Raw genomic sequence first — 22,291 nt, forward strand, 5'->3', positions numbered from 1 at the left:
GTAAATTTTAACCACTGAAGTTACTATTGCAGTGTGAAACCATTACCTCAAACATAGCACCTTCACTTTCCCATTGGCTCCCACCATCATATATTTTCATACTGTCTTTTTATATCTTTTCACCTTGCTCACCATCAGTGTGTAGTCATCTCCTCCTGCCAAACTAGCAATGGGTGCAACTTCCTAGCTGAATGCTCAGTATTCATTAGAAGGGACACTTAGGCCCAGTCCTAGGGGTTAAGATGTCCTGATTCTTATTCGGCTGGAGGCATTGGGCCTACATTTTTAGAGGAACACTCAAAAGCGAGAGCTATTAGAATTACTGTGACCAGAGAAACCCACAAATTTGATTCATTTCCTTGTTAAAAATGACACTAAACACTATATTATCATAGTTTAATGTCTAGTTTCAATGTTTTTTGGCCATTTTCTTCATAAAATATGCATAACATATGAAACAATTGCTAGTAGTTTGTCTCAGTAGCTAGTTAGCTAGCTAACCTTCCCATTCCACCTTAAATGGTGCAACAGATGTCGGAGGCTGCAGTGTTTAAGGAAACGTACGGAAATGGAAAAGTGAAATAGATTAAAAGCTAATAAAAGCCCCCTTTCTGAAGAGATAAGATAAAATACACCCTAAAGTTAACTAGTTATCCAACAGCAGTGAGTGCTCCACTGCTAAAGCGCTATATCTATATGGGGTTTTTGAAGGGTTTCCCAATTCTCAGTTGGTGGATTTCACCCCTTCTTCTTATAATTCTGTTCCAAGGGGACATAGAGTTTAAGTTACACTCGAAAACAAGGGTTAAGGTACAAAAGAGAAATAGAATTGGGCCTGTTGAGTTTGAGTGAAGCTCTGTAAATTAATTAAAGCTGTCGTTTTTAGGAACGTGTGGAACGTTCTGCAGAACCTGTGGCGCCGTAGGTGCAGGTACGGGGGCGTTCGCGGCGAAGCTGCATGATTATTTCTCGCTTCAGCGAGTGTGTGTGTGTGTATATGTGTGTGTGTGTGTGTGTTAGGCGCATGTTTGCATGTTTGATGAAAGCGCAGGTCTGTGCAGGAGTGCAGGTCTGATTGATGCTGATCACGCGAGTCACAGCTGTACGTCCCCCCGTGGGTTCGGGAGTGGGTGTGTTTGTGTTCGTACGTGTTTTTTCTCTTATATTCGAGGGTACAGAGCAGGGGAGGGACACAAGCTCTCATCTCCAAGCTTGGTAGATCATCCTTTCATCCCCCTGCTCTCCCCCTGCTCTACCCTACTCTACTCTTTACACCAGTGTTACATCACATCAAACCTCCTTTGCTCGCAGTTAAACATGAACAAAGCTTCAAAACTCCTGAACTCCAGTTCACTGGCCCTCCATGCAAACACCACACATCCCTGAAGCCCAGTTCTACAGGTTCTGTATGGATTCTGCAGCACATTTACCCACAGATGTTGCTACAGCTGGGCCTGTAGATCCTGTAGCTCTACATTTATACGTTGAAGCTGAGGCTGAAGTGAGTCCCAGCTGCTTCAGAAATGCATTTTATCGGTTGGTGATGAATCTGGAGACCGAAAGGACAAAAAAGAGCTGGTGAAGACCAGGTTCCCGAGATTCCTAGAAAGCCTTTGCTGTGTGTGGGTGAGCATTATCCTGCTGAAAGAAAATGCTGCTATCAGTTGGAAGTTCTGCCATGAGGGTGTTCCTCTTATCACTACAAGGGGTGACTGACTGTAAAACCTTTTTATACTATGCACACACTACCTTAACTAGAGCTGCACGATTTGGGCAAAATACTGTATCTAATTGCGATTTTCCAACGAAATTTTGCAGTTGCTATTTAAACTGTGATTATTTTTATTCCATTGAACCCTTAATCTGTATCAGTGGTTAAGGTTGTGATGCGTCTATGAAAGAACGGGCTGCGTCTTCACAGACACAGACTTGCATACTATTGAAAAATGGCGTCCATTTAAATCCATTCAAATCGCGGTTTCAATTAAAAATCGATTATTCGTTCAACACATAACTTCCACCACTAAACTCCAGATGCCAGTTTAGGAGTTTAGGACTTTACACCTGCTACAGGTGTAAAATCATGCTATATCACACTATATCTAATCTCTGACAGATTTATACACAATTATACCTCTCTCATATCCTAGAGAGACGCCGGCCCGCCATGCTGCTAGGGAACTACTGCATCTATAGCTGCTGAGGGTGAATCAGGATGAACATGTCACCCAAATGAGAGCCGATGAGAGACCGGATGCACGGCTGCCGCGATTGGCCAGCAGGTCTTTCCAGGCAGCTGTCAGGCCTGGCACAGGAAGCCGTAGAGCAGCGTGGAGGAGGGGGTGGGGCCTGGTGTGATTGATGGCTGGAGAGCGGGTGGAGAGCAGGGCGTGAAATGCAGTGCTCGGAGGAGAGCTGGAGGAATTGACAGGAGCTGAAATAGCGAGATGGGAAAGCTGGTGGGGGGGTGAGGGGGTGTTTTGACAGCGTACAACCTTTCTGCTGTTTTCTGCAGTCTAAACAAAGACGAACATTCGTAACCGAGGAGCCAGGCGTGCTCACGGCTCACGGGCGACGAGGAGTAAAGGATGCTGGGGGATTCTAGCAGCGGTGGAATAATGCTGTCAGATTTTATTTTATTCAGGGTTTTGTTGTGCGTAGTTTGATGTGAGTGGCTGTATTGATACATCAGGGAAGGGCGGAGACTGGCAGGACTCGGGTCGCTGGTCAGAGCACTGATCTCTTGTTTACTGTCAAAGAACTTGGTTCCTCATCTTGGTTAGGTGATAAATGCAACTTCGATCAATATAAATGAAGCATAACGGGATGAACTGATTGTCTTTTTGTATTTTCAAAGACTGACGTAAAGTACCTAGTTTGATCACATTCTCTTCACTTCTGTTGAAGTTAAAGCGTAATGTATGTTCGCCATGTTGTCAAATCTGCAACCAGAGACTGTACATTAGAGACCAAAGGCGGAGCCAAACTCACCTTCTATCAGAATAAGTGTCTCAGACTTCCTTCATTGAGTTTACTATGCTACATAACCACAGAGTCAGCATATACCGGTGACCAATTAAAGGTAAAATAATATTAAAATTAAATTAATGTAAAGTAATGTTTTAAACCCTATTTGGACTCAGTCCAGACCAGGCTGTAACGAGAGAGCTGCCCAAGAGCGAGTACAAGTACCAGTCTGGCTACACGTATGTTAGCTGGCTGGCTAACAACCAGTTAGCTAGATCTTATTGACCATATTATGCAAACATCAGACTTACCGAAAAATCTGTGAAGAGCTTCGTACAATGTCTGTTAATGCGACCAACAGCCAAGCTGAAGAGCAAAATGTAGTTCCAGATTTCTGTTCAGTTCCGTCAGCAGCTCACCTGATTTACCGAATTCACCAATTTACCAAACCAGGTGTTGATATGATGAGAACTAGAAGGAAAACAGGGCTGTAAAAGCTCTGCATTTTGTAAAATTGCTGTTTGTATTTATTGTAATGTTAATGTTTTACTGAGCTAAGCTAAGAAGCTTTTTCTTTAATGAAATTCCCACAGGTGTCTAAAACTTTTGCACAGTACCGTATTTAGAAGCACTGTTGCTTTGTGAGCGCTGCAGGCAGAAGGTGTGTAAATAGACTGTTGGTGGGGTGTAAGATAGCGATGAACATGAGGATAGTACCCAGTCTATTGCACTTGAATACCAACCCCACTCATGCTTATTGATCATGTTATCTGATACTGAATTTCGCTCTGTATCTCACACCTCCTCCACTCCTCCACTCGTCCACTGTTCTAGCGTTCCCCCACTGAGCGAATGCCACAGTGTCCTGCTGGTGTTAGCAGGACGCCGAGCTGTCATGTTCACTCCTGTCCGACCCGGCCGAGGCTTCATGCCCCGACAGCTCTGATAAGAGCTCTGCACGTCCCGTAATCAGGCAACTCGCTCCCGTAGCAGGAGGACCTGAAAGAGACCAGGCAGTGAGGAGCACTGCTGAGAAGGACTTTCACCGGGAGCTTCAGGCTCAGCTGGAGTCCCGTCATCATTCCCTGCTTCTGATGAGAGGGGACAGGGGACAGGGGACATGACGGGGACGGGGAGCAGGGACGATCCCGGGGTTCTCTGGAGGAGTGGGAGGGCGTGAGTCACTGCGGTGGAGGAGACGCCTGGAGACCAGTTTCCTTTCATCTGCAGAACAAACACAAAAAAACATGCTGCTCTCAAAAGTATTCATACCCTCGCAACTTTTTCTTGTGATTGTTATTTTGATAGCGTGTTGTGATAGTGTGTGTTGTGATACCGTGTGTTGTGATAGCGTGTGTTGTGATTGTAATTTTAATAGTGTATGTTGTGATAGTATGTGTTGTGAAAGCGTGTAGCGTGTGTTGTGATTATTATTTTGATAGCGTGTGTTGTGATAGCGTGTGTTGTGAAAGCGTGTTGTGATAGCGTGTGTTGTGATAGCGTGTTGTGATAGTGTGTGTTGTGATTGTAATTTTAATAGTGTATGTTGTGATGGTATGTGTTGTGAAAGCGTGTAGCGTGTGTTGTGATTTTTATTTTGATAGCGTGTGTTGTAAAGCGTGTGTTGTGATAGCGTGTGTTGTAAAGCGTGTGTTGTGATAGCATGTGTTGTGATAGTGTGTGTTGTGATAGCGTGTTGTGATAGCGTGTGTTGTGATAGTGTATGTTGTGATAGCGTGTGTTGTGAAAGCGTGTGTTGTGAAAGCGTGTGTTGTGATAGCGTGTGTTGTGATAGTGTGTTGTGATGGCGTGTGTTGTGATAGCGTGTGTTGTGATTGTGTGTGTTGTGATAGCGTGTGTTGTGATAGCGTGTGTTGTGAAAGCGTGTGTTGTGAAAGCGTGTTGTGATAGTGTGTTGTGATAGCGTGTGTTGTGATAGCGTGTGTTGTGATTGTGTGTGTTGTGATAGCGTGTGTTGTGATTGTGTGTGTTGTGATAGCGTGTGTTGTGATAGCGTGTGTTGTGATAGTGGGTTGTGATAGCGTGTGTTGTGAAAGCGTGTTGTGATAGTGTGTTGTGATAGCGTGTGTTGTGATTGTGTGTGTTGTGATAGCGTGTGTTGTGATAGTGTGTGTTGTGATAGCGGGTTGTGATAGCGTGTGTTGTGATAGTGTGTGTTGTGATAGCGGGTTGTGATAGCGTGTGTTGTGATAGCTTTTGTTGTGAAAGCGTGTCAGGTTGCCTGGTTGCGAGAGCACGCTTCAGGATGAGATGGATGTAGAAGTGAATCAGATGAAAGCAAGTTGCTACGCAACCCTGTGCTGCGCGGCGGCGGCGGCGTGGAGAACTCTACAGCTCTGGGCGGCGGAGGTTAGCAGCTGGAGGAGGCAGAAGAAAGAGAGGAGGACTCCTGCAGAGAAGATGAAGGATCTGCAGCCATTTAGCTCACAGTGAGCCGGCAGCCTCCGGTTAATGGCCGTCTCCAGGAGTCTGGGCTAATGGCTCTCTGCGGCCGCTGAGGACATAACGGCTAATTCTGTTTTGACCAAGCACCTCATCAGCAGCGCCGAGCGACCGCAGGACACATCAGTAGATCAGCACTGCTTTCTGTAGAGCTGTGTGAACTCGCAAGAACCTGCTGATACAATACCTATCAAAATACAGTCTGATACTGTTACTACAGCTCTGTAAAAAATAAGAGAAAACTTAAAAATGAGTTTCTTTGATTTTATCAAATTAAAAACCTCTCGAAAATATAATCAAGAGGAAGATGGATGATCACGAGCCATCAAACCAAACTGAACTGCTTGAATTTTTGCACCAGAAGAACAGCAGCATAAAGTTATCCAAAAGCAGTGTGTAAGACTGGTGGAGGAGAACATGAAATGGACTTGGGTTGTAGTGAAACATGATTTTTGATCTTTTTAAAGAAGTAAAATTACAGCTTGAAACTCACTGCAGCGCTGCATTGAGGTGTAATAGGAGGAATAGCGGTGCTCTCATGTCTGTGCCGGAGCTCCTCTGAGCTCAAACCAGACTCTGTAAGTTTTCCGAGGCGGCCGCGACCAACGCTCGCGAGAACTGCGACCTGCTTTCCGACCTTTAGTTCTAACAGTTCTACAAGAACTACTGGTTCATTCTTTACAAACTAACATACAGACACTCTGGAAGAAGCTGGAAAGAGACTGAATATGTCTGTGAAAGCCAGAAAACCAGAAAGAGAAACTAACCCGCCTGAAACATTTATTACACTCTACAACTGTAGGGGGAGCCCACGAGCACAAAATCTCAATCCTACCTAGTGGAGCTTTAACTCAAGAACAGACCGAACAACTCAAATCCATACAAGCCTCACATCACCAAATACAATGCAATGGAGAAGACTGGACCCTCTCATCTCATCATTCTTCATCTGTGTGATGTTTGAGTAGGAATGATAAGTAAGGAACGCTGTGGTGAAATCTCTTTTCCAGATCCATACCTCTCTCTCTCTCTCTCTCTCTTTTTTCCGTCTGTTGAGGAGGGGCTTCTCTCAGGCCTCTTGAAAGAAAAGGCAGCGGATGGATTAATTTAGGTAGATGATAGAGGAGCGGGATCCTGAGTCAGCCTCTGGGCCGTAATGAGTGTGTGTTCTGTTCACGCCGGCGCTGAAGAAGCCGAGAGCTCCTATCCCTAATAAGCGCCTTTCAAGATGCTCTCACTCACGGAGCCGTCACTTAGTCATGAAATATGCATAACGCGATGCCTTCGCTCAGCTCCCGCCGGACCAGCAGATAACTCCCTCCACCTGATCAATGCTCATGCAGTTGTAATACGCCTGTTTTGGTGGAGAGAGGGAAAGCAATTAGATTATGGGGCTAGATGTGATCTTTTCCCCAGCTACGCCTTTAGCGGCAGGGCTATTTGTTTAATAAATGTCCTGCTGTAGTCGAGGGGCTCCCAATCATCCCGCTCCCTTTGTATAACTCTTTTAGTTAAAGCAGTAAATTAACTGCTTACACTCAGAGACAGAGCGGCCTCTGCTTAAAAAGTTTCCATTATACTGCCTGATTAATAGGAGACTATTATACAGTATGCTATTATTAGTTTTATATGCTGTATTACAGCTTTATGCAGCTTTATGCTGTATCAGGCTGGTGTTGCTCAGTATGCAGTGCATTCTACTGCGTAAAAGAAATATAGCTTGTAAATACAGCTCTGGAATAAAATAAGAGACCACTTAAAAATGATGAGTTTCTTTGATTATAATCAAGAGGAAGATGGATGATCACAAGCCATCAAACCACCAAACTGAACTGATTGAATTTTTGCACCAGGAGTAAAGCAGCATAAAGTTATCCAAAAGCAGTGTGTAAGACTGGTGGAGGAGATCATTTTGCCAAGATGCATGAAATTTAAACTGTGATTAAAAACCAGGCTGTGAAGACATTTGATTTAAAGCAGTTTTATCTGCTCAGCTTTATTATAACTGCTTGAATTTTTGCACCAGGAGTAAAGCAGCATAAAGTTATCCAAAAGCAGTGTGTAAGACTGGTGGAGGAGAACATGATGCCAATATGCATAAAAACTGTGATTAAAAAACAGGGTTATTCCACCAAATATTGATTTTTTCTGAACTCAAACACTGAATTTTACTGTGTCGAGAATTTATTTATCTTTTTTTTTGAGAAGAGATTTTGTTGTATCATCGCACTCTCTCCAGAGTGTATCTTTATTTCTCTAAGCTGTCAGTTCATTTAAACCTAATCCAGCGCTTTTCTTTTCCAGACGTTTCTTTTCCATCTGGAAGGTCTGCAGCGTCTCTCCTGATCTCGCTATTCTGGTTATTCTTTCGTGTGCTAATCCGTCCCACTCTGAGAGACAGGGGAGGTTCTGACGGAGTCCTAAAGAACTTTTTCGTTTTCTTTTCCTCCCCTCTCTTTATCTCTTCTCCTCCGTCCTGCCAACCATAAATAAGCCCGAACTTTAGTGCTGCCACCTCCCGCCCGCCGCCTTTGAACTTCAGAGCTGTTTCAGTCAGTGAGACCTGCTTCCACTCGGCTAGCGTCTTCTTTTATGTAAAGCTAATGCGCTGGCGTTCCTTTTCTCCGCAGAGATTTATTCACGCGGGCTGAGAGAAGCGTAATGGACTTAAATAAGGCCCGCGGCCCGTATTAACGTCTTCAACCTGATAATAAGTTAAAATCCCTCTTTTGTGGCTTTGAGTGAGCCGACTCTCGCCCGTAACAGCCGTGAAATGTTTCTGCTCAGTATAGCGCCGCTATTTGTCACGCTTGTTTGTATGATTGTAGCGCTTGAACTTTTTCCCGCTATTCAGGCGCTTTATTCGCTTTAATCCGAGGTTATTTGGCGGGATGTACCACAGCAGGACACAAAGCCACACTGCTGGAACTCACCATCTGCTGGCTTTAGTAAAAAACATGAATCACGAAACTAAAGTTAAACAATGTACAGAGTGTAAATAAAGTGTAAATATCCCGCAGCTTCATTTAGTTTAACTGCTTTACTGCAGACTGGTGCAACTTAATCATTAGATTGAGGTTTCGAACACCTATGCTTGGACAATGTATTGCAATATGCTATATTATATTCATTTTAAGACAACGTTTTCTCACTGATAAAAAAAATAGCTCTGAAAAAAATTAGAGACCAAAATTATTACAATTATGAATTTCTTTGATTTTACCTAATTGAAAAACGTGAAGAAGCTGAACTGCTTGAATGAATTTTTGCACCAGGAGTAAAGAAGCATAAAGTTATCCAAAAGCAGTGTGTAAGACTGGTGGAGGAGAACATGATGCCAAGATGCATGAAAGAAAACTGATGCATTAAAAAACAAAAATATTGATTTCTGAACTCTTAAAACTTTATGAATATGAACTTTTTTTTCTTTGCATTATTTGAGGTCTGAAAGTTCTGCATCTTTTTTTATTGTTATTTCAGCCATTTCTCATTTTCTGAATAAAAAGCAATGTTAATTTTACTCAAACATAAACCTATAAATAGCAAAATCAGAGAAACTGAAGTGCTCTCTTCATTTGTTCCAGAGCTGTATATAATATAGTGTATGTAGCAATTTTTTTAACCATCGTATTAAAACGTGATGTGGTTTCACATCATTACGCTGAATTTTACTGTGTTGAGAAGTTTTTTTTTTTTGAGAAGAGATTTTTAAGCATCTGTTTCCGTGAGGCTCCATGTGACTCAGGAGGACCAATCAGCTCTTCTCCACGGCCTCTTTATCCATTTATGGCGGATTCATCTCAACGGCAGCGTTCCCAGTCCTCAACTCCCCGTATACACTATATATACACCATTATATGCTTGTGCACACACACTCGCCACAAAGCTGAAACAGTCGTTATCTCTGCCAACACCAGGGGACCACACAGGCCTGCTCGCTCGCCCGCCCCCTCGCTGTCTCTCTCTCTCTCTCTTGCTCTCGCGCTCGCTCTGTCTGCAGCGGAGTGTGTTGTGGCTCCTCTGTGCTATGCTATTATTGATCTGGGTACAGATGAAACCCAACTGCTTTTTAACAGCCATGTTGATTTAAACAGCATGTTGGACTCTGTTTCATCAATATCCAGTGCAGATGAATTATTAAACACAGCTTTAGAGGCTCGGCGTCTCCTCGTATAAAGCGTTTTTATATAAGTAGCGCCCCTTTGTAGATAAACAGGCCCATGTTCATCATAGTAATTGGGAGCACTGGTTGTTAGGGGACGGGGTGGAGGGGTGGGGAATAAAAGGGACTTAATCAAACGTCTCTATCATGACTGGTGAAAATTGGGAGGGAGAAAAATGAACCCAAGCCTGCTGTTAAATCCGTCAAATTCAGTTTGATTTTGCGACTGGAGTTTCTTGAGTTTCGTTCCTCATTCGTTATATGAATATATACTGTAGTACCATGTTCACCTCATTAGCCTGAGACTGAATGCAGCGTGATGGAACAACTCAGTTGGTAACTTTTTCCACAATTTACGAGGCCAGTTAAGACTCCGCCTATCACTAGTGATGCCCCATCACCTGCAGTGTTAAAAAAACTAGCACACGCCTCCTCTGACACATGTGAAGTCAGACTCAACCTCTTTTTCAACTGCTGTTGAGTAGCAAAACAGCGCTAACGTTTGGAGGAAAGCGCAGCGACTCTGTGTTTCTGATACATCAGCTCACAGACACAGCCTTGTGCTGATCCACATCACCCTAGGAGTGCTAAGGGGAAAGAGAGAGCGCCATCTACTGTACTGTACCCACCCAGACAGAGCAAGAACAACTGTGCTCTCTCGGGGCTCCGGCAGCTGATGGCAAGCTGCATGAAAGGGATTCGAACCGGCGATCTCCTGATCATAATGGCAGCACTGTAAATTAGTGTAAAATCATGAAATATTACTCTTCCATTCCAGGACACATGCTCCTCCCACTTTCTCTTAGTGACACGTTTGTATTATCTCTCTCAGCTTGTCCAGAAATGCATGTGTAAAGTTTATCTTTTAGTGGGGGAGTCCACAAGCAAGAAATGCTAATTCTCATATTTACTTTGTGAGTTAAAGCAGGTTTTCTCTCTAATCTAAGTGTGTGAATTTTGAAAATGCTCAAAAAACAAAAACTTCAGCAACACATTTTCATTAGTTTATTCTCTTCAATAGTCACACCCTTTTTCTGGTTTGATCATGCAATGAGCCAACGGAGATAAAACCCAATATTCCTCAAAGGCACAGAGAGAGTGTTTGTCATGTTATAAATTATTGATTAAACTGTTGAATTGTAAATGAGGGGATGTGCCACGCTGCAACATACAACTTTCATCCGTGAGCCTAATTATGCCAGTTCTGCAAAACAGAAGAATATGAAATGAAAATTATGGGGTTTATATGTGCAGTGATGAAGCGTGGAAGATTCGTCTGCAGATTACAGATGATACCTACAGATGATTTATTATATTTCCTGCTGCCATGTTTTAAATATATATATTGTGTATTGTTTTATCCAAGTCTTGTGCTGAAGAAGCTCCAGGTTTACATGAAGATGAAAGATGCTGTTCTAATGAGGACACAGTTGGGTTCTGTTGCTACGATCGGCTTCCGCTGCTGAATCTTTAAAAACGGCATCTTTTCTGGATAAAAGCAAAAACACAAAATTCAGATTCCTTTGGTTCGATTGTGAATCTGAAGAAAATCTGTGAAAATAAAGATCAAAGAGCATTATAAATAGATAAGCGTCGATGGTATAGATGTGTACCATCGTATCCAGGTGTTTGCAGAGACTGGTCAGGTCAGATTAAACACAAATTTAACTTTTTGGCCAAAATATACAACTAAGCTAAAGCTAATTAAGGCACTGATCTGTAAATGAAGATTGTGTGGTCTTATTTTGATATGCCAAAAGTCATGGGACAGCATGAAAAAGGGTTTTTGCTGTTATCTTGTGAGTGAGGTTGATTGGTGATTGGTCAGTGTGCTTATGGTAAGGACATTTTTGGAGTTATTGGAGTTCTATTTCTGAATGTGTGAAGAATGTGTGAAACTTTAACTATGTTATACTGTATTTTTCTGGTTTTTTTAACACAGTTTTTAAGTTACTACATGATTCTTTATGTTTTCCTTCATAATCTGATAGATCACTTTACTATTTATTATCGATATTTACACTAGAGCTGCACGATATTGGAAAATGGTAAAATTGCAAATGTTCTTTTTTCGATGATACCGTATATTGCGATATACTGATTGGTCTCGCGTCTGAACCAATCAAGAGCAGAGTCAGCGACAAGCTCTCAAAGCTCCCGAGGAAAACAGCAAAACAACAGTAATCGGCCCTTCAATCAGGCATTTAAATTGCTTTTTAAAAGGAAAATAAGATAAGTTTTGTGTTTTTCTGGGATTAAAAGTGTTAATTCAGCTGTAACTGGAAATATCTGCGCTGCAAAACTGTGCTGGACTGAGGAGCACAGCTTTCCACACAAGTGCTCACGTTTACAAGCACGTGCCCAACCATGTGGATGGAGGCCATGTGCTCCCCCTCCCACTCGTGCTTCTCAGGCAGCAATAGCCTGTCACTCACACAGACACAGAGACAGCGCTGTGTACCTATTTCTTCTTGTGTCAAGAGATTTTAATTGCCTTAAGTGAAATTGCACGTCTTGTGATGTTACTATTGCAAGTGCAATAACGATGCTTAATAATATATATATATATATATATATATATATATATATATATATATATATATATATATATATATATATATATATATATATATATATATATATATACATATATATAGTGGTCATAGTGGACCTTACAGCCCGGTGTGACCCCCCTGACCCCCCCGACCCCTGACCACCCCCCTCCCACCGGGGTAACAGTGATGGATGCAGTGGTTCATTGATGCTGCTGCTGAAAAACACTATATATCATCATCAGAGAGGAGGAGTTAGTTATTATAGCGGCGCGGTGAGAAGCTGCACGGACTGTTCTGGACTGTGGAAAGGTCTGTGGTATTGTTGTATGTGTTGTTTAGAGCAGAGGTGGCTGACTCCTCTGTGTTGAGGGTTATGGGGTTGAGGGGTGGTTGCTGGGGGGCTGAGGAACGCTGGCACTGCTGCCTGTAGATAGAGCCGCTGTGGTGTAGAGATAGGAGGAGCTACATTAATTAGGAACTGAGATTATATAGCCCACAGGGTCTCCTCGCTCTGTATAAAGCTGTATAATACTCACCCTAAACACAAACCACGAGCTTCTTTAGGATTCGATTAAACTCAAATGACCTGTATATTTATTTGATTATACCTGTTAGAATAGAAGTTAGAATACTGTATAAAATGTTCTATACAAAACATGTTCATGAAGTCACTCTCACATAAAGATAAAGATAAACATATCTCACCAGCTCTATTCTTACAAGTTTCAGTCCCTTTCAGAATGAGCCATTTAAGGCTTGGTCGCTTTTATGCAAATAATAAGCTGTTGCTGGCCACGCCCCGATCTTTACACTGAGCATTTACCATACGTTACCAAACACGAACACGAAGCTAGTTAATGCTTAACTGCTACAGATAGAAGCACAAAACTCATTATTATTTGACATCATTTTACATCCCCCTCATATCTCCCTCATCTGCTTACTTGCCATGAACAGTAGTGTACAGATCCCTCCCTCAGAAGAAGTCTGCTGGCTAATCCTGCTGTGTACTGTGTGAGGTCTTTTTTAACCAGCAACCCGAAATGGAACTGTTTCTTCAACTGATCTAGTGGGCGGGGCTCTGGTGGGTGTTAACGGGTGAAGGGTGGAGCCAGGGTGGCTCTATGAGGTTTCCTTATTGTAATGTCGCAAATGATTTCATTATGCCCAAAAAAATCAAGTTTAGTACATAATGCAGGTCAGTGTTGACCTCTTCAGGAGAAAAGTAGCAGCTCAATATCTTGTCTTGTAGTCCTTCTGGGCTCTAAGCTGTCTCCATTTATTGAACAAACACATTGGCAATATTTACTGGTGTTTTACTCCATCTCTACTCACAGAAATTACTCTTTATAGATGGATTTCAAGGCTTCAGGTTTCCATACTTGCATACCTGGCAACCACGTACCTCCTGGCAACAGCATTATTATTATTAAAAAGTAAGGTTTCTTATACACACATTTAGATAATTACTAAGTAATTAGCAATGATACACAAGGAAAGAAAGGAAAGAGGAAAATAAAATAAATAGGCTAAAACATGTTGCGATACTTTAAGCAAGACCATATATAGCGTTTTTTTGCTGATACTTTCAATATAATGATATATTCTTACACTGCTATTACAGTATATATTGTATTGTATATCTCTATTATATATTTCTTAAACATATGGATGGAGATGTGAGGATGAGGAAAGCTCCTCAGGTCGTTCTCTGGTCCTCAGCGAGGAGGAGGTTTAGATTTTTACTCAGTAGTAGAGAGATACTCTCTCAGCTGAAGCTGAATTACCCTCAGGGGATCGACTCCGTCCCTCAAAGCACTCCCCAAACTGCCTCTCAAAATTAGATATACACTGACCTTACACACAGATCGCCCACAGCGGCCCCGGGGCCCGCCCCTGACCTCCAGCCAATTGGATTTAGAGAAGCATTAGCCTTTGTTCAACAGTGGCCCTACCCTCGAAAATCCCCTCACTAACTCAATCACATCCTGCCTCCCGGTTCCTCACCCCTGGCTGATTCTCACTGGCAGGCAGGGACCAGCTGACCGTCCCCATCTGATCCCGGCGCCGAGAACCCCCAGCGAACACCTCGACAACCACCCAGTCACCCTGCAACCCAGCTCCAATCCAGAGAATCCTCCGAATTGATTGCCACTGTCCGGAATGATTTACAGAGAGAGCGGATCAGTAATTGTATCCAGCAGGTAATGGACTTGATGTGTCTCCTTGGTATAAACCTTAAAGTGGCTTGCGAAAGTATTCAATCCCCTTCAAATTGATTTAATTTGTCTGGATTTGTGTTACACAGACTGGATATCCACTGAGGATGTTAACAGCAAACCAGTGCAAAAACAACTCAAAATCTCCAAATTAAACGTCGGTATATTGTACTTTATACAGCACCAGTCGAACGTTTGGACACATCTCTTCTCGTTTAAAATGTTTTGTTTTTTTTTCCTTTTACTGATATTTTTTTATTTGGACAATTCTAGCCAGACATCGCCGATCACCATCATTACTCCCCCAGGTTGGTGATGCTTTCCTCACTATTCAAGTAGGAAATCTGGAAACCTTGTGTGTGTGTTTTATTCGTTTTTTTACTTGGAAGTCTGAGATTCTGACAAGTCCAAATTTAATCCAAAACCCAGAAAAAATATCTTCTTTGGACAGTAGGGACAGATACAAAAAGAATTAAGGTTGATTGGGACTTTGTCATTGTACATTTAATATTGAGGACTAGATTGCTCTACAGGAACACTGTCTGCTAAATTATATTTAGTGTTGAAGAATCCATAATATGTTAGATTTATACTTTATATTTTTATTGTTCTATCTTAGAGTTCAGATCTGCAGACTCTTGATGAGTCTGAGAATGAGATTTTAATCTCATTATCTTCATGATTTAGAGTCACCTGGAATAGTTTTCTCAGTGTCTTGAAGGAAGGAGTTCCTGGAGGTGCTGAACAATAGCTGCTGCTTTTCCTTCACGCTGTGAAGCTCCAGCTCATCCCAATTAAATCACCTCAAACCACCATCTCAGTTCATCAGATTTAGATCAGGAGATTAATGTGGAGAAATAAAACACTTTTATACTCTTTACTACAGAATTCCATGTAATATGTGTCCTTTAATTGTTTTCATATCTTGATTCTGCTTCTTTAAATGCACCTAGAGAGAGGTTTCTGAGAGAGTTGAGTATATCCTGTCATTTTTAGCTCACTATCATCTTTCAGCTCTTTCTATCTATTCTTTGCTTCTTTCCTTTTTTTAGTATATGATCTTCCTGTTCAGACAATCCATTAAAAAAGTCTCTTCTTCTTGTTTTTCAGTAGAACTGAAAGAAAACCTCTATATTAGAAACGAGGAGAGGAGAGAAGCTCTTGTAAGTAGCAGTGAGTGTAATTGCTCCAGCGTTACTCTCGCGTTCTCTACACCACAGGTTTATTGGTTTCATGGCTTTCATCTCCCTCAGCCTCTCTCTCTCTCTCTCTCTCTCTCTCTCTCTAACGTTCCCCCTCTCTTCTCACGCGTTCACCGACTACGCCAAAATAAGAAGCCCAGATGCAGCGCTGCTGCTAAATCAGCGCAGGAGCTAAAAAAAGCTGTGCACTGATTTCCTGTGCAAGACTGATTGAGAAAGCAGACCCGGGTCCGACCCGAGGAGGACCAGGCGGTTCTGGATGAAGCTCTGCAGAACGTATACTGAACGTGTATTATACTGCATGTTTTAGATAAGAGGAACTTTATAACTTAATAACAGCTAAAACTCTCAGGATAGTTTTGATTTATAACAGGACAGTGAGTCAAAAATTCATATTCAGTAAATGTGTTCATTAAATTGCTTTGTTTTTAGGATTAGTTATAAAAACACTGTTTTAAGCTGATATATTTCTTAATTATTACTCTCTTATTGTTGAAACACTATTATTAGAACATCAGTTAGAATATTCAGTAACAAAGGTAATGTATTGGCAAAATATTACCACGATACGATTTTATATCATTTATATATCGTGATATTGCAATTCTGCAATACTCGATAAATCAAAGGCATTTATCTATGATACTTACATCTGTGTTACTGAAGACAATAAAATACTCCTAGATAATTTATATTATATATATATTGGTGTCAGTTTCACAGAATTTAACAACCAATATGAAACAGTGTACAACAAAGTGCAATGACCTTTCCAAGTGTGTATATTATTTTTGCAATGTTGTAAAATTGCAATACATTAGAACATAGATTTCTGCTTCTGTTAAAACATGTAACATAAGCTTACAGAACAAAATACATTTAAACACAAATATATGAATGCCAAAAATATCAAATGTCGATATTTGAAGCCGCATATTGATATATTGATATATATTGCCATATTGATATTTTGTCTCATGGGTTACATTCAATATATTGTGATAAACTATTAGTAATGAAAAAGCTATTTCTCCAATCAGAACAGTGGGATTGTAACCATGATTTTCATCACAATACATGGGTTATGTTTCAGTATATTGAATATATTGAGTAGTCAGTAAAAGATGGTAAACTGTAATCATGAAGGGATACACACGGTCAGCAACGGTACTCAGTAAACTATTTATAAACGTATTCATAATAAAACGCTTGGAAAGTAAATGCCAATTGGCTCCAAAAGACATCATTACAGGTTAAAATTAAAACACAGCTCCTGTCGAATAACAGATTCATAGAAATGTGTGAAATAAGTTATTCACATCTCGTACGAGCTGTAAAATCATTCACAACTTCTGAAATTATGAGAAATTGCTTAAAAAAACCCAAGGTGACTATTGAGAGTGTACCTGCTTTTACACACCCGTGCCCAAAGCTTTCATTATCATACATATTACAGTTATAATATTCACACCAGCCTGACGCCAGCCTGCTGCCCGAGAGTCTGGGGCTTTTCAGGGCATAATGTGGCCGAGAACCGCCTACTTCAACAGGAAGAAGCTGTTTGAATAACATTCAGAACTCAATCGCTCTGCTCTTTTGGTGTGCTGTGTCGTGATATGTGGACAAAAGTATTGGCATAAATACACCTGCTTTTTTTCTATTGCCTATAGTGGAACATAACAGACAAACAAATGATCTATTTTTGTAAAATTTACAGCTATGACTCAGCAGAAACCTAATATACAGTACAAGTCAACAGTTTGGACACCTGTGGCATGTCAGTGTATCTGTCACTGTGTAGAGCTTGGAGGTTGAGGCGGATGGAATTATAAAAATTATACAAAACAAACACAAAGCTGAAAAAACTAACAAAAACTGGCAAAACAGATAAACTACAAACCAACAAATCAAGCTAAAGAACATTGTGTATATTTAAATTGACATGGAAACATGTCAGACCAGACCAGACAAAAGAACACTGATACAAAGTGAGTATGTACACACACACACAGAGAGAGAGACAGACAAGGAACACCTGGGGAAGGTAACAAAGGAAAAGGAACAGACCAGAAAAGGGACTAAATATGATAGAACTGTTTCAGTTTATCATTTTTTTTGTTGATACTTGTCATTGTCATTGCTTTGATTGCCAGTTAATGTAAATATCTGAACCCATCATCCAATCGTACGCTCCTATTGGATGCTGATTGGATACTGATTGCTCTTCTACCATAAAAGAAACCAGACAGACACAGCTGAAGCCACGTCTGGGTTAAACACGTGTAAATTTGGAATTATCCCTTATAGCCTTTTTTTGTCTCCGATAATGGCTAAATTAAATTAACATCTCACACAAAAGCTGAACCTCAACATCTGTGCTTCAGCAGAGCAGAGCGTCACCATCTCAGGACCATTTATATTAATCACATCTGCTAATGTCCTGAGCTCTGACACTCGAGGTTCTGTCCTCGGTTTGACTCGTCCGGCCGGCCGTCGTCCCGCTGTGAGCCCGAGCAGCTGTGCCGGTCGTGTATATATATGTATATATGTGTATATATGTGTGTATATGTTTTAAAAAAAGGGAAAAATGTGTACACATGATGTGAAAACGAGGGACGGATCTTTTTTACGGCTTTCGTGCTTTTTATATTTTATAAACACTTAAGAAATTAAGCCAAATAAAGCCAGACACTATAATCCGAGCGCTATACTGTAGCGCACACTGTAAATAATCCACATCAGCTCAGAACAGGGGAGGCTGGGGTTATTTGAGGAGGGTAATATGTAATATTATACCCCCTCTGTCCTCCTATCAGCACTTAGGGTGGCATTTGCGCCTTTTGAAATCAGAGCCGAAGATAATATTATTGAGGGCTCAGGGCAATTTGCCAGGCGGAGACAAAGGGACTGCTCCAAATCTCTTAAGCACCCTAAACCAAAGTAAACAGCCAAGAAGATCAATCTTTAAAGGCAACTCGTGATAAAACAAAGCCCACAGAACCGGTGTCGCGTTTCCCGTGGCTGTTATCGGCGGAGACGCAGGACACGGGTATTTGTTCTGCCCTTTTAAAAGCAAACAAACTGGTGTTGGACGAAATTCGTGGACGAGCAGGAGATTCCAAAAGAAGCTCACAAACACATGTTATAGAAAGATAGAGTCTAACCATCACAGAGAAACACACAAAGACAGTTTAGATAATACAAAAATACTGTATACAACACTTTACAATAAGCGTACATCAATTAACAGTACTTAATAATGACGTTCTTGCTGACCATTAAAAACTTATAGTGCAAAAAATACAGTATGTTAATAGTTTTTACACCTCTGACAATGTCATAACATAGTCATGTTACTGTCTACTTTCTTATTGTATATGTCTACCAGCACTTTAGCTTTGTTGCATCCTTTTCATTTCAAGCTCATGTTAACATACTAGCTAATATCACCAGTTTCACAGTGTTTAAAAACTCCAGCAGCACTGCTGCACTGTCTGATCCACTCGTACCATCAGCACAACACACACTAACACCTCGTACACCACCACCATCATGCTAGTCAGTGTAACTGCAGCGCATGTGGTCATAATGTTCTGCTTGATCGGCCTATACCTTTGAGGATATAGACGCAGGGTTGGTTCACACTCGACCGGTTTGGTTTAATTAAAACAAACTCAGGTTGTTTGAACAAAGCCGAACGTTTCCATTCCAGCCCGGCTGTGCACCAAATAAGTGGACCCAGACCCTGGAGGAGGTCCATCTCACCCCGCCGTCGGGCAAACTCTGGACCACAGATGTCCAAACGGGCCAAACACATAATAAACTGCTGTGGCAGATGGAAAAAATGAGTTTCTGCTGGGTGTTTTGGATGGTATCGGTAATAAAGGATGGATAGTTTTGGTGGCTGATGCTTGTTCTTATTAATACACTATTATATAATAATACACAAATATGTCAAAATGTTTCTGAACACCCCTTCTAATAAAAGCATTCAGCTGTTTGAAATTATACCCACTGGACCTAATACTGACCGATATTATACTGTACGTATCACGATACACGTGTCACAAATTGATATATGATAATAATACTGCGATACTGTAAACAACACGCTATATTGTGATTGTTTTAATCAGAAAATATCAGAAAAAGTGTCATAGTATAGAAACACGCTCATCATACGAAATAAATAAATATGAAGTATAAAGAAAAGTTTACTTTTTATCCTTTGTATCCAGTCAGAACAGCGGGATCTAACAACAACAGAGTACAACACTGCTTATTATTATCTAGTGAATTAACCACTTCTGACACCAATCTTTACATCTAAATTAATAAATAATAATAATCAATACTGTGTTTCTGAAAATCAATGCAGTTATTGCATATCAAAATATTGTGATATGAAACAAGACTAATATTTTTTTCACTATATTACCAATATTGCCAATAGAATAGGACTGTCTAGAGAAAAATGATGGAGCACCATCCAATACTAATGGATACAGAGATGAGGGAGTCTGAATGGTATATGTTTATACTTCTCTACATCCAATCACAATCAGATAAATACACTCTATCTGGATGGAGAGATTTATCTGGATAGGGGTTTTATAGAACGATGAGAAGCCGGAATGAAAACCAGCTGAAATGAAACAGGAGTAATGAGGCTATTTTTAATATGTAAGGAGAAGAAAGTTCAGATAATTGTGTGAAGATGTAAAAGTATACATCACAAATTGTGTTTTTTGGAATAAACTCCCTGAGAGTTAATATCAACTCATTTTAGTGTATATGCGTGACCATCGAATACACACTACAACAGAGTTAAAGTAACTCTTTTCTGGGAGTTGGTGTTAAATCTGAACTGCTGTGGGAGTTAAAATATTTATCTCATCTAGAGTAAAATACAGCACTCAGCTGGAATCATTTCAACTCCTTCACAGTGTTAATGCAAAAATGTGTGCTATTAAACTAATATTATTAAAAAAACATTGTATTATTTTAAAACACTGCAGTTCTCAGTGCATTGCCAGCACTGCACAATTTACAGTGCAGAATATGGTAACTTGCTCTTATAGCCAACAAAATATTAGGTAGCTAGGAAAACAACCATTTTATGAAGTATAATGAAACACCCCATGTAAGGAAGACTACACACTGATGGTGAGCTGGGATTGGTGGACACGCCCATTAGAGAGTTCAGTCACGCTCCTCAACACATTACAATAGACTCTGAAATAAACTCTACACCTCCAAAGAGTTTCCCTCAACTCAACTTGTAGTTTAAGTTGGAGAATAAACTCACACATTTGAACACTTTCACACATTTTTGCTTATCTCCAGGTTTTCCAACTCCAGAAATGTGCTGTGAAGGTAACCCAAGTTTCTACATAAGTAATGTATTAAGTATTTGTACTGTATTATTTGAGATCTCTGAGTATGATCTGGTGTGGGGTGGAAGCTAAGACCCTGCGGAGCTGCTGCTGCTGCTGTATCGGCTGTGAGGAGCGAGAGGAGCGGGAGGGAGGGAGTCATTAGTACTGAAGTGCAGTTCAGATCTGCAGGATTTCCTCCCAACTCAGCCTTCAGACACGAATTCCAGGGATTTTTCTCCTCTTTCTCTTCCTCCATTATTTCTCCTTCTCTCTCTCTCTCTTTCCCTGCATCTGTCTGCGCTGTTCCCTCTCTCTATCCCTCTTTTTCCTCTCTTTTCTCTCTCTGTGTTTCTGACTCTGCTCGGGATTTTATGGAGTTACGCATCTTCTCTGGAATCTGCGTTTAAGACGGACTGCGATTTTCGGGTTTTTCTTCGCTCGTTTTTGCGGAAAAGTGGACGGACTGTTTCTCCACGCCTCACTTTTCTTCTCCTCTACCTTTATCCTGCGCTTTCGAGAAGATTCACTGCGAACAGAGGATTTGTTGCACTTTTTAACGCGCGTTTCTTTAAGGTTCTATATGGGTTTAAGGTTTGAGTAGATTTCAGTTTCAGTAGATTAACGTTATAAGGTTATATATAGATACATATATATATATATATATTTATATATATATATATATATATATATATATGTATTGATGGACGCTAGTTAAGTTAATTTAACTAGCTGTTGTTACTTTGTAATAGTTAAGGACGCTGGTTTGAACGCATGTTTATATTTATAGATACTGATACAGATATAAATATATAAACTCACATTCAGTGGAAAATAAAAATAAAGAAAGGAGGATAAAGGAGGAAAACAGCAGTTTTCCAGACCCATGGCACTTCCCAGCCAACAGCCTGGATTTTATCCATGGTAGAGGAGGACAAGCCCAGTCTAACCCAGTTTAAGGAGGAAAAAAGACGGGAAAAGTTTTATCGACGTTTTCAGCGTTACCCCCATCCCCATCCCCATCCCCACCACCGTGCCGCTGGATTAGCGCTACCCGGGGCTCCGGCGCACCGAGCCGGGCAAGAATGCTGCTGCAGCCGCGTGCTGGAAGTCCGCTGCCTGGAATTGCTCATCTCTGATCTTGTCATGTTTTGATGCTGTTCATATTTCGGTACAAATATGATGAAATGGCAGCCCCGGAAGAAGGTAAGAGCTGGACTTCTTCACTTATTCCTATTGACTTTTCCGACGTGTCTTATTCTTTATTTCAGATCTTCTCTAAGCTATATATCCTCAGACTGTCCTTATATATGATAAATAGTCTGTTTATATATATATAAAGGGTGTA

At 40.9% G+C, this 22,291-nt stretch overlaps 1 protein-coding gene across 3 annotated transcripts in view; it reads left to right on the forward strand.

The window, feature by feature from the left end:
- Positions 1 to 22,291, forward strand: part of ttc28 (tetratricopeptide repeat domain 28) — a 243,305-nt gene that overhangs the window by 62,289 nt on the left and 158,725 nt on the right. Inside the window, exon 1 of one of the 3 annotated variants that reach the window (XM_049468571.1) lies at positions 21,093 to 22,149. The exons of the other annotated variants lie outside the window; for them this stretch is intronic. Coding sequence (XP_049324528.1) covers positions 22,123 to 22,149 — 27 coding nt within the window. The 5' untranslated portion in view covers positions 21,093 to 22,122. Of the gene's footprint in view, positions 1 to 21,092; positions 22,150 to 22,291 lie in introns of those variants that run through there. 3 annotated transcript variants of the gene reach the window in all.

The sequence above is a fragment of the Astyanax mexicanus genome, chromosome 20 (assembly GCF_023375975.1).
Source record: "Astyanax mexicanus isolate ESR-SI-001 chromosome 20, AstMex3_surface, whole genome shotgun sequence".
NCBI classification, from domain to species: domain Eukaryota; kingdom Metazoa; phylum Chordata; class Actinopteri; order Characiformes; family Acestrorhamphidae; genus Astyanax; species Astyanax mexicanus.